At 49.4% G+C, this 15,395-nt stretch overlaps 1 protein-coding gene and 1 long non-coding RNA gene across 3 annotated transcripts in view; one reads left to right on the top strand and one right to left on the bottom strand.

The window, feature by feature from the left end:
* IL31RA (interleukin 31 receptor A) overlaps positions 1-15,395 on the top strand; it is an 88,098-nt gene that overhangs the window by 37,452 nt on the left and 35,251 nt on the right. The window contains exon 9 of the mRNA XM_077281394.1: positions 2,587-2,755. Within this exon, the coding sequence (XP_077137509.1) occupies positions 2,587-2,755 (169 nt within the window). The remainder of the gene's footprint in view (positions 1-2,586; positions 2,756-15,395) is intronic.
* On the bottom strand, positions 13,099-15,276 carry LOC143793658 (uncharacterized). 2 transcript variants are annotated; one of them, XR_013220174.1, is made up of 4 exons: positions 15,227-15,276; positions 14,576-14,641; positions 14,406-14,478; positions 13,099-13,640 (listed from the first exon to the last, which is right to left on the bottom strand). It is a non-coding gene; the product is annotated as an uncharacterized LOC143793658 (long non-coding RNA). The 2 variants fall into 2 exon arrangements; XR_013220175.1 differs by having other exon boundaries at positions 13,099-14,159.

The raw sequence follows: 15,395 nt of genomic DNA on the forward strand, positions 1-15,395 counted from the left end.
GAACTGGTGGTATTTCCGCCCGTGGTGCCACCATCTCATCCATCCTGGCCAGCATTGTTTTTTTTTTTCCAGCAGGCATATAAGTGGTATAATAATGTTGATGATGGTGTCATCAGCGCTGGCCATACTGGTGGAATATTCAGAGCAGCGCAACATAACAAAACTACTGGATAGAGGGCACCATCTATATTAGTCTATGGGCTCAACCTGCTGCACGTCAAAAATACACTTCATAGACACAACAGACAAAGAAACATGCAAAAACTGCAGGGATCCACAAAAATAACAATTTTTATTAATTACATATCCTAACACAGAACACTAATAAGTTAAAAACATTTAAAACAGACAATAGAAAAATTACCCAAGAAAATATATCTCACACGGGACCTGACCTCCTACATAATGTGCCTATATCGTCCTCAGCTAATGGCTATGACAAGGTGTATGTCGTTCAATATAAGCCACAGAATACAATATTTTTAGCTATTAGACCAATACACAAATAAGCAAAAGTCCACCAGACCAACCGATTACTGCGGATTACATTATTATTCTCAAAGCATATAGCACATATTTACCAGCACCAGAAGATCCTGGTGGACATGCTCACAGCCACAGATACAGAGACCCTGTATCTATTTGGACCATTTCCTCCAGCCTTTGGCCCTTTTGCTCGATTCGTATATAAGAGACTCAACACACCTGATGATACATCTGGAGGATTTGGAGATTCCAGAAGATACATTGTTAATCTGTTTAGATGTTGAGTCTCTATATATACGAATATAGCACACAATCTGGGCGTTCTAGCAGTCTCTTATTATTTGGACAAACATCATCATAATGAGAAACATAACAACTTTTTTCTGGAACTCCTTCACTTTGTTCTTGACAAGAATTACTTCACATTTGACAGGAAATACTACAGGCAAATTTCAGGGACTGCTATGGGGGCGCGTTGTGCGCCCTCATATGCGAATCTTTTTTTGGGGTGGTGGGAGGAGACTGTGGTGTTCCAGCAAGCTAAAAATATTGTATTCTGTGGCTTATATTGAACGACATACACCTTGTCATAGCCATTAGCTGAGGACGATATAGGCACATTATGTAGGAGGTCAGGTCCCGTGTGAGATATATTTTCTTGGGTAATTTTTCTATTGTCTGTTTTAAATGTTTTTAACTTATTAGTGTTCTGTGTTAGGATATGTAATTAATAAAAATTGTTATTTTTGTGGATCCCTGCAGTTTTTGCATGTTTCTTTGTCTGTTGTGTCTATGCAGAGCAGCACAACATGGCACACATGTCCAGCATGGAGGCCCACTCATTGGTGGTGGAGTGGGGTTGTTCTGTAGTACGACTTATCCGTGTGTCCTGCGGCTGAAGCTTCACTATTGCCTGCTGCTGCTCGCACAGTTCTTCCAGCATATGCAGCGGGAAGGCAGAAGTGATGCTGCCGCTCTGACTGGAGAGCAGGATGAGAATGATGAAAGTGTGCACACACTGCCTGCACTTTCAGCAGCAGCTCTGTCATATGGGGTTAGTTTTTCAGGAAGGTCTGCATCACCAAGTTTAGCACATGGTACAGTACTCCCACAGGCGGAGGGGTGCAGAATACGCACAGCAGCATAAAGAACAGTACTCCCACAGGAGTGGGTGCAGAGTACACACAGCAGTTTAAAGGACAGTACTCCCACAGATATGAGTGCAGAGTATACAAAGCAGTTTAAAGGACAGTACTCCTGCAGGTGGGGGGGTGCAAAATACACACAGTGGCTTAAAGGACAGTACTTTCACAGGTGGGGGGTGCCGAGTACACACAGTGGCTTAAAGGACAGTACTTCCACAGGTGAGGGGTGCAGAGTATACGCAGTGGCTTAAAGGACAGTACTCCCACAGATATGGGTGCAGAGTATACAAAGCAGTTTAAAGAACAGTACTCTTGCAGGTGGGGGGGGGGGGTGCAAAATACACACAGTGGCTTAAAGGACAGTACTCCCACAGGTGGGGGGTGCAGAGTACACACAGTGGCTTAAAGGACAGTACTTCCACAGGTGGGGGGTGCAGAGTACACACAGTGGCTTAAAGGACAGTACTCCCACAGGTGGGGGGTGCAGAGTACACACAGTGGCTTAAAGGACAGTACTCCTGCAGGCGAGGGGTGCAGAGTACACACAGCAGCTTTTAACACAGTACTAGCACATATAGGGGTTGCAGAGTGCACACAGCATTGTGTTTGCAGAGCGCACAATCAAAATCTGTCCCTCAATCCAGCTGTGTCCTATCCCTACAATAACGAGAGCATAATGGCAGCGACACTCTTGATCCGGCTTTTATACAGCTGGGCACGTGCTGCGCCAGCCAATCGCAGCTATACCAATACTTGGCATGACTGTGATGGTTCCGGAAGTGCCGACAGTCTAAAAGCTTGCTGATTGGCTGTGCTAGTGAAGTCAGTGCAGGGAGAACCGATTTGTGGAATCCTCTTTGGTTTGAGAACTGGAGGGACTCGGCCAGATTCCTCCCTTGTATGAATGATATTTAATATTTTGAAGTCAATATCACATCTCTGTTTCTTATCTCAGGACTACACCCCTGACCTGTACATGGGGAAAGAGAAGGAAATGAGCTACAGCCTCAGTGGACTCCTTCCCTACACGGAGTATGTGGCCGCTGTACGGTGCATTGGGAACAGTGGTCAGCTGTTATGGAGCGAGTGGAGCGCTGCACTCTCGGGAAGGACACCAGAGAAAGGTAAGTTGTTGCAAGGGCACATGATAGCGGTTTGCCTCTGGTCATAGCATTATACCTTGTGACTGTGTAGGATGAGAACAGGTGCGTGGGATGCAGTGACACACAGAAGGCAGAGCAAGGGTTAACAGGGATTTTATGTAACACAATAATAAAATCAAGCAGGGGGTATTAATATAAAGGAAACAACAGTTCAACTTATCAGTCTCTGGGCCTTGGTAGGAGGTGGCTGGAAGATCCCTCAGTGGCGCCGCTGACGGCGCGAAAAGTTTCCAATTCGGTCCCTCAGAAAGGCGATGCACTGGCTCCTTGCGGTGGTGAGTCCTCTGGGTCCTTTTGCACGTGGTCTCCTGGTACGGGCACGAAATGTTGTAGAGGTGTTGGTCCGCGGCACCGCTGACGTAGCAAACAGGTCAGCAGACAAGGCCGCAGAGGTAGCATGCAGTCCAGCGGTCGAGTCCACAAGAACAGTCCGGCACTCAGTAGGCCCCACAGGGATAGGACTGAGCGGTGACTCTGTGGTGGTGAGCGGAACGATGCTCTGAAGTCCGTACTGGTCACTATATGGTGCAGGGATCTCTCCAGGCTCTGTGTTGTCAATCGGGATGGCACTGCTAACCGAGTGAGAAGGCCCGGATAGCTCATGTTGGTAAGTTGAGAGGAAGTCATCCGTCTCTGTTTTCTCATGCTGGTTCCCCGCCAAAAGCCCCGTCTTCCTGCGCACATCGCTATTTAAGTCGGACCCGCCCCCATGAGTCAGGTGTCCTGAACTGCTCTGGTCGAAAATCTCTTCCCCCTGGAATAATGGTGACAGCCCCGACAGTTCCAATCCAGACACACAGGAGGGACTGTTAGCTTGGCTCTCCTCCCTACACTCCCCCATTCTTTTTCCTCACCATTCCGAGACCCTTCGAGGAGTGTGTAACTGTCTCTTCTTCTTCTGTGTGAATTGTTGCCAGATGAAATTTGCTTGTTCATAGTGATTGGGGGGCTTGCCAGCTGTTGTTCTTTCGGAGCATCTCAGATCAGGAAAAGTAGTGGAGCTCTCTTGTGGGGCAGAATCCGGTTGTGAGGGCAGAGCCATGGGTGAGGCTGTATTCTCTGGTTCTATCCTTTCAAAATCCTCGGAGCTCAACTCTTCACCCCCTTCTTCGTCCTCTTCTGCTACCGGTGTCTGGATAGTTTCGGGAGCCTCTGGCTCCTCTTCCACCCATACAGGGTTTTTAGATAAGCAGAGTCGGAACATATTCTGGTGGAGAGTTCGAGTGGGGGCATCCTCCTTTCCCTCAGGATGGACTTCATACATGGTCCCTCAGGACTGACTCCTCTCTTTACACGATACGGGACTTTCTCCCGCACTAGACACGGTCTCCAATTTGAAACTCTGTTGCTCTGGATGGGGTCTTCTCTGCATATTCTAGCTCCTGCAGTCTAGTCTGAACCAATTAATGTAAGGTTTGTAGACGATGTCGATGTTATCGAACCCAGGAGGACACCCCTGTCTGCGGGTAATCCTCTTCTGGGTCCAATGCCACCTCAGAGATTCATTTTCCATCTCGATCAAACAGGAGGAAGTAAGGCGTATATCCTGTGGTTTGGTGTACTCGATTATTATACATCCACACCAGTTCAGGAACATATTCAGGCCTTTCGCTCTTCTTCTAAAGTTCTTAGCATCTGAATTAGCGTACGATTAAATTGTTCACAGGTGCCATTACCCTGAGGGTGGTATGGAGTAGTACGAGACTTATCGATCTGGTATAGGCGATGTAGCTCATCCATGACTCTTCCCAAGAAACAGGCTCCCTGATCGGAATGAATCCTCTTCGGACACCCATAGGTTTGGATGAAATTCTTGCAGATTGCATATACAGCGGACTCTGTGGTCTGGTCTCAAGTTGGAGTCACCACGGCAAACTTTGTAAAGTGATCCACCATTACTAAGCAATGCTCATAGCCCTGGTCTGGGCCAATGCTGGGTTGGGCCAATGGTCTATAGTCTATTGTCAAGAGTTATAGAGGAGCGGAGGTTACGATGGACTGGACGGGAGCTCTCTGCTCCGGCGGCTTAGTCAGTTCACATGTTCGACACATTCAACAGGCCTCTTCCACTTTTGTCTCAACTGGGGATGGTAAATGAACCATTGTAACCCTTGGAAGGTCTTTTCTGGACCAAAGTTGGCCCCTTGTTCATGTGCAGTAACGACAATCTCGGATAACAATGCTGTTGGGATTATGACCTGCCAGGTCGCACTCAGCTCAGTCTGCAATAGTGCTTTCCGATACAGTAGACCGTACGTCATCCGAAGCTGTTCCCTCTGCTGAAGGATTCGTAACTCCTCTGGAGACAGTACTTCTTTCTGCCGAGCTGGGGAGTCTTTGAGCAGTCACACACTGTCTCATCAATGCCAGTTCACTATCTTCCTGTTGAAGTTGAACCCACTCATCCCGGGATCGTCCCAGTATGCCTTCCTGGGCTGAGGTGTGTATTTGCTCCTGGGTTGCCACCACCATCCTGGCAGGTCTCAGAAACTTTGGGATTTCTTCATCTTCCAGCTCCGCATCTCTGCCTCACTCTGAATTAGTACTTCTTCTCCTAGACAGGGCATCGGCATGAGTGTTTTCTGCTCCCCTCTTATAGGCAATTTTATAGCGAAACTTCGCCATTGCTGTTCCAGAGACCCCAGTCTCGCATTCTTCAGGTGCGCTAGCAGGTTATTGTCAGTGCGCACTAATACTTCGGAGCCAGATAGATATTCCACAAATCTCTCTGTCATAGCCCACACCAACACTAGCAGCTTCAAATTAAAGGAGCTGTAGTTGTCCGGATTGCGTTTGGAATCGTGAAGGGACCTGCTAGCGTACGCGATCACTCTCTCTCTCCCGTCCTGCATCTGTGACAACACAGCTCCAAGTCCCAGCAGACTCCCATCGGGGTGGAGAATAAACGGTTGCGAGAAATCTGCATAAGCCAAGACAGGCGCTTCTGTGAGTGCTCTCTTTAGATCCTGAAAGGCCTCTTCTTGGGACTCCTTCCAGCAGATTTTCCATTTTTTTGCACCGGAAGGTACCTTTTTCAACAGCTCCAGTAAAAGCTTTGCCCGTCAAACGAAGTTCTTCACAAAGCACCTATAATATCCGGTCCCAGGAATGCCCGAACGTCCTTTATGGTCTCTGGAGTGGGCCAGTCTTGAGTCATAGCAATCTTTTCTTTGGAGGGCTCTATTCCTTCAGCAGAAGCGACCTGACCCAAGTAGTCAATCTGTCTGCGAAACAAATGGCATTTTTGAGACTTCACTTTTAGTCCGTGTCTCTGAAGGCAGCCAACACTTATTCTAAGTGCTGCAGGTGTTCCTTGAATGAGGCCGCATAGGCGATAATGTCGTCCAGGTAGATGAGCGTGGATTCGAAATTCAAGTCTTCTAGGCATCTTTCCATGAGACGTTGAAAAGTTCCAGGAGCATTGGCTAAACCAAACTGCATTCGATTGAACTCGTACAAGCCCATGGGAAGAATAAAGGCTGTCTTTGCTCTATCTTGTTCAGACATGGATACTTGCCAGTAGCCAAGAGAAGACCCTGGCTTTTCCCAGAGCGGATAGGGACTCCTCAATCCTGGGCAATGGGTATGAGTCTCTCATGGTACAGGCGATGAGTTTTCAGTAATCCACACAAAAACATAAGGTACCATCTTTCTTTCGCACTAACACAATTGGGGCAACCCTCGGACTCTGGCTCTCCCTAATGATGCCCTCCTGCAATGTCTAGTTCAACATGCTCTTCACTTCCTTTTATAACTGTGGGGGAATTTGTCGGTAACGCTCTCTTATAGGTGCGGTGCTTCCAGTTGATATTTCGTACATAATGGCCATGGTTCAGCCAAAATCATCTTCGTGGAGAACAAAAACATCTTTATACCTACCCAGCATAGCTTCTACCTGTTGTACCTGGGTGGGTGTGAGTTAGGTCAACTCGGACCGCATTTGTTCCAGTATGGGTCGGCCCTCTTTAATGTAATTAGGTTCTGGTAGTGAGATGGAGTTCACTGCCACAGTCTAAGGGTCCCCAAGTTGTATTTCCAGTTGTACTGCTTGAGAGGGTATTACTTCCTCAGGTGGGTTCATTACTCGGGCAACCACACTTCTGGGAACAACAGTAATGTCCTGATCTCCTAAATTAATGCACCGTACAGGAACAGTCCCTTCTCATACAATGGTTAACGTATGCGCCACTAGGAGTCCCGTGGGTAGTTGTTCTGAAGAAGATAATTCTATTTGGACCTCAACCCCCTCCAAGGAGACACAGGCACGAACGGGAAGACAGCACTAAGCAATAAATTACTTGGCACTCAGGAGAATTTTTGCATGATAAGAGGTGAACAATTCGTTTATTTGGTGCATCCAGTTCAAATTTTAAACGTTTTCGGTCTAATCACAAGACCTTCATCAGAAATCGTTTTTGAATACTGCAGTATATATGTAGAAAAAACACAAGAGGATATTTTTAGAAAAAATACATGATGCACAATATATCTGTAGTGAGCTGGCCGGCTGTGACTGTTCTGTTATTATTGACATGGAATCTGTGACAGACACTGCCCCCGTGTGGCCAGAAGTTATACCTATGCCGAATGTGATTACAGAGAAACAGACTGTATTGGCTAAGCTCCCCCCTGTTATGTCATGTGACCAGGAAGGAAAGGGAGAAGAGAAAGAGCCCGGGAAACCAGTCGGTGCAGAGAGAAGTCTGTGTGTGCTGGCGTCCTCCTGTTGATGCGATATAGAGGATTGCCTGGATGATCTCTCTCTCTTGGAAACTGACATCCAGATTGTTCCCAGCTCCCACACTGCAGAGCACTCAGCGGTGACATCTTCACAGATCCTGGAGCCCATGAACTGTAAGCGGGTCCTCTGTTGAGAGGCCGAACATTCCACCCTTACCTGCTGAACCCCAAGGATTACAGTCTGGACCTGAGAGACAGAGTTTTGTTTACTCCCTGTTGTTTTCTCCTCGGCTGGAGCGTCTTCCTGCAGTGACAGACAGGCCTGCGACGTGGGAAGATAACCTCCTGGAGCAAAGGAACTGGTAACGTGTGGATAGGGACAGTGAGGGAAAGTTTGTTATTACACGTTATTTCTGTGAATAAGCATACTTTGTACTGTTTATTATTGTGTTCTGCTGTGTTGAGAAAAATGTATAACAGTAAAGATACGTTTGTTAAGATGGAATCTGAGTGTGGAAGTTTTGCTGGGCCAGATCATGGATATGCATGGGCGGCCTTGCCCTCGCTCACTTCATCTGGCATAGTCGGCAGGATCTGTGCCCAGCAGGATTCCCACCCAGGCCCAGTATACAGTCAGAAACCACCGCCGGTGTCCATTGTAAACCAGGTCAGGAAATTTGGCGTGCGAAACTACCCCGTACCAGAGTGGGCGGAACAAGTGCGGATACTGGGAGAAATGTATAATATTGACCCTAAGACCTTGGCAGAAATGGCGGTACTGACGCTAGAGGGGGAGGCATGGACGACAGTCAGACTGGAGACGGTCAGGGGGCAGCGTGTGTTGGAGGATTTGGTGCGGGTGCCGGAGAAGACCTATGGACCTACTACGTACCAGGGAACACTGCGATACCTGTTCTTCAGACGGACACAGCTTGAATGGGAGGACATTCCCCAATATGCAAATGCCCTTCAGGTACTCCTTGAACAAGTCTGTGCAAAAGGGGAACAACTGGCTACTATAGCTCCTCGTGACCTGGTACTGAGAGACCAATTCGTTATAGGGCTGAGAGACCAGTATCTTAACCGTACGCTACAGGACTTGATTCGGATGACGCCGACTCTCACCGTCGCTGAAGTCAAGCAGGAAGCCATAGAACGTTCTAGGGGACCCGTCATGGATGTGGGGACTCAAAGCGCTGCGTGCAGATCCATATTAAACAGTAAACAGCCCAACAGTGACACCGAGGAGCTGAAACAGATGGTAGCAGATTTACAGCAACAGGTGTCACAGTTAACACTAGAACGACAGAGAGACCAGCGGATACGACCTAGCCGTCCCGCGGGACCGTGTTGGTCATGTGGTGACCCTCGCCACAGGGCGAATCGTTGTCCTCAACGAACAAACCATCAGTTACCACGACGAACAGAATATCAGCTACATCCACAAGCAGAGCCACCACGCCAGGTCTCACCACAATGGCCGCCGTTAAACTAGACACCCCTGCAGCTGAGGTTCGAGCAGCAGGGGGGGACAGAGAACGGGGTGTAGAAAAACAGAACCAGCAACGGAGTACTCTTGCCTCGAGTAGTCCTACACTTGAAGTTGTTCTGGAGGGAGTTGCGGTGCAAGGATTGATGGACACTGGGTTGCAAGTAACCATGATCTCTGAACAGTTTTATGAAAAGTGCCTCAAACCAAGAACTGCTTGTGATCCAGATAACACCATTAAGATAATTGCGGCTAATAACCTACCCATTCCAGTAACCGGAGTCGCCTGGATGGATACGAAGGCCTGCGGACAAGACCTAGGGAAACGAGGAATCGTCATTGTCAAGGAAGGCTTCGGCTCCGAGACCCCAGTAATAATCGGAATGAATATCTTGAAAGACCTGGACCTTATGCTGTTGACAAGAAAAGGGCCCAAGTACTGGCAGAAAGTTAACAAACATAAACCGACTCGTCTGGCGTTCCAGCGCGTAATCCGGACCGTTGGACTTCAACAGATGGCAAAGGAACAACTACCCCTAGCAGCCATTAAAGTGCCCCGCTGTACCCGGATTACTTTGCCCGCTGAAAAAGAGACAGTCATTTCCCTGCCTCTTAACACCAACCGACAACTTGAAGGAGTTGAAGTGTTAATCGAGCCGAGGGCTCCAAGTGGGGGTAAGCTAAACCCACTAGTCGCCCGTACCCTAGCCGTCGTGAGGAACGGAAGAGTCCCTGTCAGGCTAAACAACACCGCAGACGTAGGTGTAGCTCTCGAGGCTGGCACGCAACTTGCCAGAGTATATGCTCTACCCACAGAAGTGAACCCCATGGGACCCTTACAATTCACCCCGTCTACAGAAGATGGCCGGACGGTAACTGTCTCAGCCATAAATGCTCAAGCAGATGATGAAGACATTGGGCGAAAACTACTGGAAAAAGTGCAACTGGACCCGTCCCAGTACACCAAACAGGAAGTGTCTCAAGTGGAGAAACTACTGCGAGAACACCAAGACTCCTTTGCAAAGCATGACACCGACTTCGGGTACACCACCAGTATCCAACACGAGATTCCCACGGGCGATGCTGCCCCTATTCGCGAGAGGTACCGACAAATACCACCTCAACAATACCAGGAGGTGAAAAGCCTCTTAGAATCTATGCTACACGCCGGAGTGGTGCGGGAGAGCCAGAGCCCATGGGCTGCACCCGTGGTGATAGTTAAAAAGAAAGATGGATCCCTGAGATTTTGCATAGACTACCATCGGCTGAACGCTTGCACGATCCGGGACTCCTATCCACTCCCCCGGATCGAAGAGTCACTGACCGCCCTGAAAAAGGCCAAATATTTTTCGTCTCTAGACTTGGCCAGTGGATATTGGCAGGTCCCCATGAGTGAGAAGGACAGAGAAAAGACCGCCTTCATCCTTCCCATGGGCCTGTACGAGTTTGACCGGATGCCATTCGGCTTGAGTAACGCACCAGGGACCTTTCAGAGACTGATGGAACGCTGTCTGGGAGATTTCAACTTCGAATTCACGCTGATATACCTTGATGACATCGTGGTATACTCCGCCACCTTTGAGGATCATCTTCACAAGCTTGGCAAAGTGTTCCAGCGCTTGAAGAAACACAGCTTGAAGTTGAAGCCCAGCAAGTGCCGTCTATTCCAGCAGGAGATCGATTACCTGGGACACCGGATCTCGGCCGAAGGTGTCCAACCCTCTCCAGAGAAGATAGCAGCTGTCCGAGAGTGGCCACAACCAACTACCATCAAAGAAGTCCAGGCTTTCCTGGGGCTAGCGGGCTATTACCGCCGATTTGTCAAGGACTTTGCCCGGCTTGCGGAACCACTGCATGAGACCCTCCGAGGGACCGCGAACAGTCCCAGAGGACGAAGCATCAGCTGGGGGCCCGACCAAGAAAGATCCTTCCGGGCGCTTCAAGCTGCTCTGACATCACCCCCTATTCTGGCATTTGCAGACTACACCTTGCCGTTCCAGTTATACACCGATGCCAGCCTTCAAGGTCTCGGGGCGGTCCTCTCCCAAGTCCAAGATAACAAGGAACGCGTAATAGCCTATGCCAGTAGATCCCTCCGTGACACCGAAAAGAACCCCATCAACTACAGCTCTTTCCGCCTGGAACTCCTGGCCCTGACCTGGTCTATGAGAGAGAAATTTGCTGGCTACCTGACAGGGGCGGAGGTGCTGGTCGTGACAGACAACAATCCTCTTGCCCACCTAGAAAATGCCAAACTAGGGGCAATGGAACAGCGCTGGATGGCAAGGCTCTCTAGATTCCAATACAAAATTAAATACAGAGCGGGGACGGAGAATCAGAATGCTGACAGCCTTTCCAGAGTGACATCATCCCCGCCTTTAGGGGACCGGGATGAAGAGTTAGAGGGAGATGAACTGCCCGACTTTGCCCGGCTAGCTAAACAAATAGAAGATAGCCGCCAGTATGCTGTAGGTGGGATCGAAGCCGTAGTGGGGTCCCCCCTGTCCCAACAAGAATGGGCCAAGCTTCAAGATCGAGACCCTGAACACGTCTTACTGAAACAGTACGTGAAGACACAAGAGAAACCACCTTCCGAAGTAAGAGCCCGACTATCAACCAGGGCCTCTGCCCTACTTGCCCAATGGGATCGGCTGATCGTGAAGGATGGAGTCTTGTATCGCAGGGCCCTTTTATCCCATATGCTGGAAGAATGTTTGCAGATTGTCGTCCCGGTACAGCTAGCCCATGAGATGGTGGCTGAAGCCCACAGAAGGAACGGCCACTTCGGTATAGACAAGACCCTCCGGTGGACCCAACAATTCATTTTTTGCCCAGGACTACGTAAGCTGGTTGAAAACGTCTGCCTAAGATGTCGTACATGTGAACTCCACAAGTCTACTGAGCAGCGTGCACCCGTCCAGACTATTAGCACATCCAGGCCCCTCGAGTTGTTGATGGTGGACTATCTGTTGATCGGAACGGCGAATAGTGGCTACCAGTACTGTCTGGTGATGGTGGACCACTTCACGAAATTCGCTGTCGCTGTTGCTACCAAAGATCAGACTGCCGAATCAGCTGCACAGGCCATCTGTCAACACTTCGTTCGGGTCTACGGGTGTCCGGAGCGGCTGCATTCTGATCAGGGGGCGTGTTTCGAAGGGCGAGTCATTGAAGAACTTCAGCAGATGTATGGAATCAAGAAGTCCAGGACCACCCCGTATCATCCACAAGGGAATGGCGCGTGTGAACGTTTCAACCGGACCCTCTTACAACTGATCCGAACCTTAGCAGAAGACAAAAAGCCCGACTGGCCTCGATTCCTCCCAGAACTGCTGTGGGCCTATAACAATCAAGTCCATTCTGTCACCGGATACACGCCTTACACCCTCCTTTTTGGCCGCCCAGGCAAAGGCATCCATGAGCTACACCTGTCTAACTCTGATGAAGACACCTGTGGTACCTATCCTTCCTGGCTACAAGCACACCGTCAAAGGATGGAAACTGTCTACCGGCTGGTGGAACAGCAGATCCAGGACCAGGTCCACGCTGATCCACTTCCAGTACAAGAAGACCTACTGAGTGTGGGTCAACTAGTCCTAGTTCGTATAAAGAAACCGCAAGGAAAACTCCGGCCCAAGTGGGAGACCGAAGTCTATCGAATAATTGGACACTCGTACCCTGGTGGCCCCGTCTACCAAGTACAAGGCGAAGACAGCGGCAGCCTCCGCACCCTGCACCGTAACATGTTGCGCCCCTGTCGTTCTCAGCCTGACTCCCCTCCTATAATGCCTAGAGAGACGGATGTCACTAATACTGTGGGAGACACCGATACCGGGGATGTAGAGGTGGAAGACATCCCTACCCCTGCTCGCCTGACTGACGCGTCTGAACCCCTTACCTCCTAGACTGACTTACCGACTGGGGCGGAGAGTGGAGTGACTGATCGGGGAGAGAGACTGGCACCCGTTAGGCGGACAGCGAGGACCACCGCAGTAGTGCCCCCGGGACAGTCCTACATAGACCAATATGTGTGGCCCTTTTCACAGCCGGGTCCTACAACCTCCACAGCCATCGCCGCCCTGGAGTCAGTCGTTTACAGGGACTGCCAACCCTCAAGTGGGGGGGGCGTGTAGTGAGCTGGCCGGCTGTGACTGTTCTGTTATTATTGACATAGAATCTGTGACAGACACTGCCCCCGTGTGGCCAGAAGTTATACCTATGCCGAATGTGATTACAGAGAAACAGACTGTATTGGCTAAACTCCCCCCTGTTATGTCATGTGACCAGGAAGGAAAGGGAGAAGAGAAAGAGCCCGGGAAACCAGTCGGTGCAGAGAGAAGTCTGTGTGTGCTGGCGTCCTCCTGTAGATGCGATATAGAGGATTGCCTAGATGATCTCTCTCTCTTGGAAACTGACATCCAGATTGTTCCCAGCTCCCACACTGCGGAGCACTCAGCGGTGACATCTTCACAGATCCTGGAGCCCATGAACTGTAAGCGGGTCCTCTGTTGAGAGGCCGAACATTCCACCCTTACCTGCTGAACCCCAAGGATTACAGTCTGGACCTGAGAGACAGAGTTTTGTTTACTCCCTGTTGTTTTCTCCTCGGCTGGAGCGTCTTCCTGCAGTGACAGACAGGCCTGCGACGTGGGAAGATAACCTCCTGGAGCAAAGAAACTGGTAACGTGTGGATAGGGACAATGAGGGATAGTTTGTTATTACACGTTATTTCTGTGAATAAGCATACTTTGTACTGTTTATTATTGTGTTCTGCTGTGTTAAGGAAAATGTATAACAGTAAAGATACGTTTGTTAAGATGGAATCTGAGTGTGGAAGTTTTGCTGGGCCAGATCATGGATATGCATGGGCGGCCTTGCCCTCGCTCACTTCATATCTACTAACGTGATACAGCCTGATCAAAATAATAAAATAAAATACATCACTTGTTATATGACAGACAACAACAACAGTGGCGGACTAAACGGATCCGGCCTGGTGTTCCGTGAGTCGTGAGCCTCGTTCAGGAGAAACTATAGACTGTGACCGTGTATAGGAAAATTGTACAGTGACAGTAATGTATCCTGCCAAGGGATAAACCGAGCGAGAGGCAAAATGACCATCCCCAAAGGATACAGAATATGAAGTGACCTCCCAAGACGCGGGGTCACAGAGCTAGAGTGCAAGGTGAAAGATGCCTAAAACATAAGAACATTAAGACAAAAACACATGAGTACACACATTATTGCCATCATGCAGATATCGTGCAGGGTGACTGGGCATAAGGCCCTGTAGATATTCTGAATAAAAGGACCAGCCCTTATGTGTGACCACCTAGAGCCTGTATATATTGGTCAGAGAAATAAAGGTAAAAATATATTGAATGATGTATAATGTAATGTATAGACCCGGATAATACGCCCCCAGAGGCCTCAAGATAATACCTGGAAAACACAAAGACCATGTATGGGCCCACAAAGGTGCCGGCGTCGGACGGGGTCCGGAAAGAGAGAGCGCCTGGGAAACACAACATGAGGAAGGAATATGACATATCGCATGAAAAATGGCTAAAAAGTCAGAGACATGGAAATTACCCTGATGCAGCCACTGTTACCTGGGAGTCCGGAGGTGCGGGGGATGAGCGCTATGGAGAGGCGAGATACTCGCAGGAGCGGTAGCGCTGTGGAGGAGAGAAGATGGAGGTCGGTAACGGGGCTGAGGGGAGTGGTAGAGGGGAGCGAGCGCTGCTGGGATAGGGTATAGCAAATACCTGGAATCTCGGAGTGCACGGCGCCGTGCTGCAGGGATGGCGTTCCTCCCGGGACTGGTGACCGGCAGTGGCACTTCCGGGTTTAAGTGCGCACTGCCTGGCGGTCACCTGACCTGCCGCGTCATAGGGAACACCTGATCGGGAGGGCTGCGCATGCGCAGGAAAGATGCCGGCATGGATGAAACCAGTGCGGTGTCCGGGGCTAACGGCGCCTGCGCATAAGGGAAAGGGCCTGCAGAGGCTGTGTATATGGTAATAGCGGCTAAGTATAGGGAGAGCCGCAGCGCCGGGCGGACTGTAAGATGACCGGATCGCTGAATGAGGGGCTGGAACAGATGAATGAGCAAGGCTAAGAACAAGCCTTAGAACACTGCAAATAAATTAAACTAGCCATGTGAATGAAAACAGGACCCTAAAAGGTGGTCACCCAAGGGCGATATAGAGATAAGAGTAACACTCTATATCAAAAAATGGCATTGTGCATAAATACTGTACCGTGTGGGGTAAGACCCGTGCTCGGTGCGTGAGGTGCAATTAACGGTTCTGTGAAGAAAAGACATGAAACAGTTAAAACCAAAACATAACAAGTCAATCAAGGTCAATATGCCTGACAAATGTACTAACATCGTACACAGTATATTACAAAAAAGCTGAGACGTCATAG

This window comes from Ranitomeya variabilis, chromosome 1, assembly GCF_051348905.1.
Source record: "Ranitomeya variabilis isolate aRanVar5 chromosome 1, aRanVar5.hap1, whole genome shotgun sequence".
Taxonomy (NCBI): Eukaryota; Metazoa; Chordata; class Amphibia; order Anura; family Dendrobatidae; genus Ranitomeya; species Ranitomeya variabilis.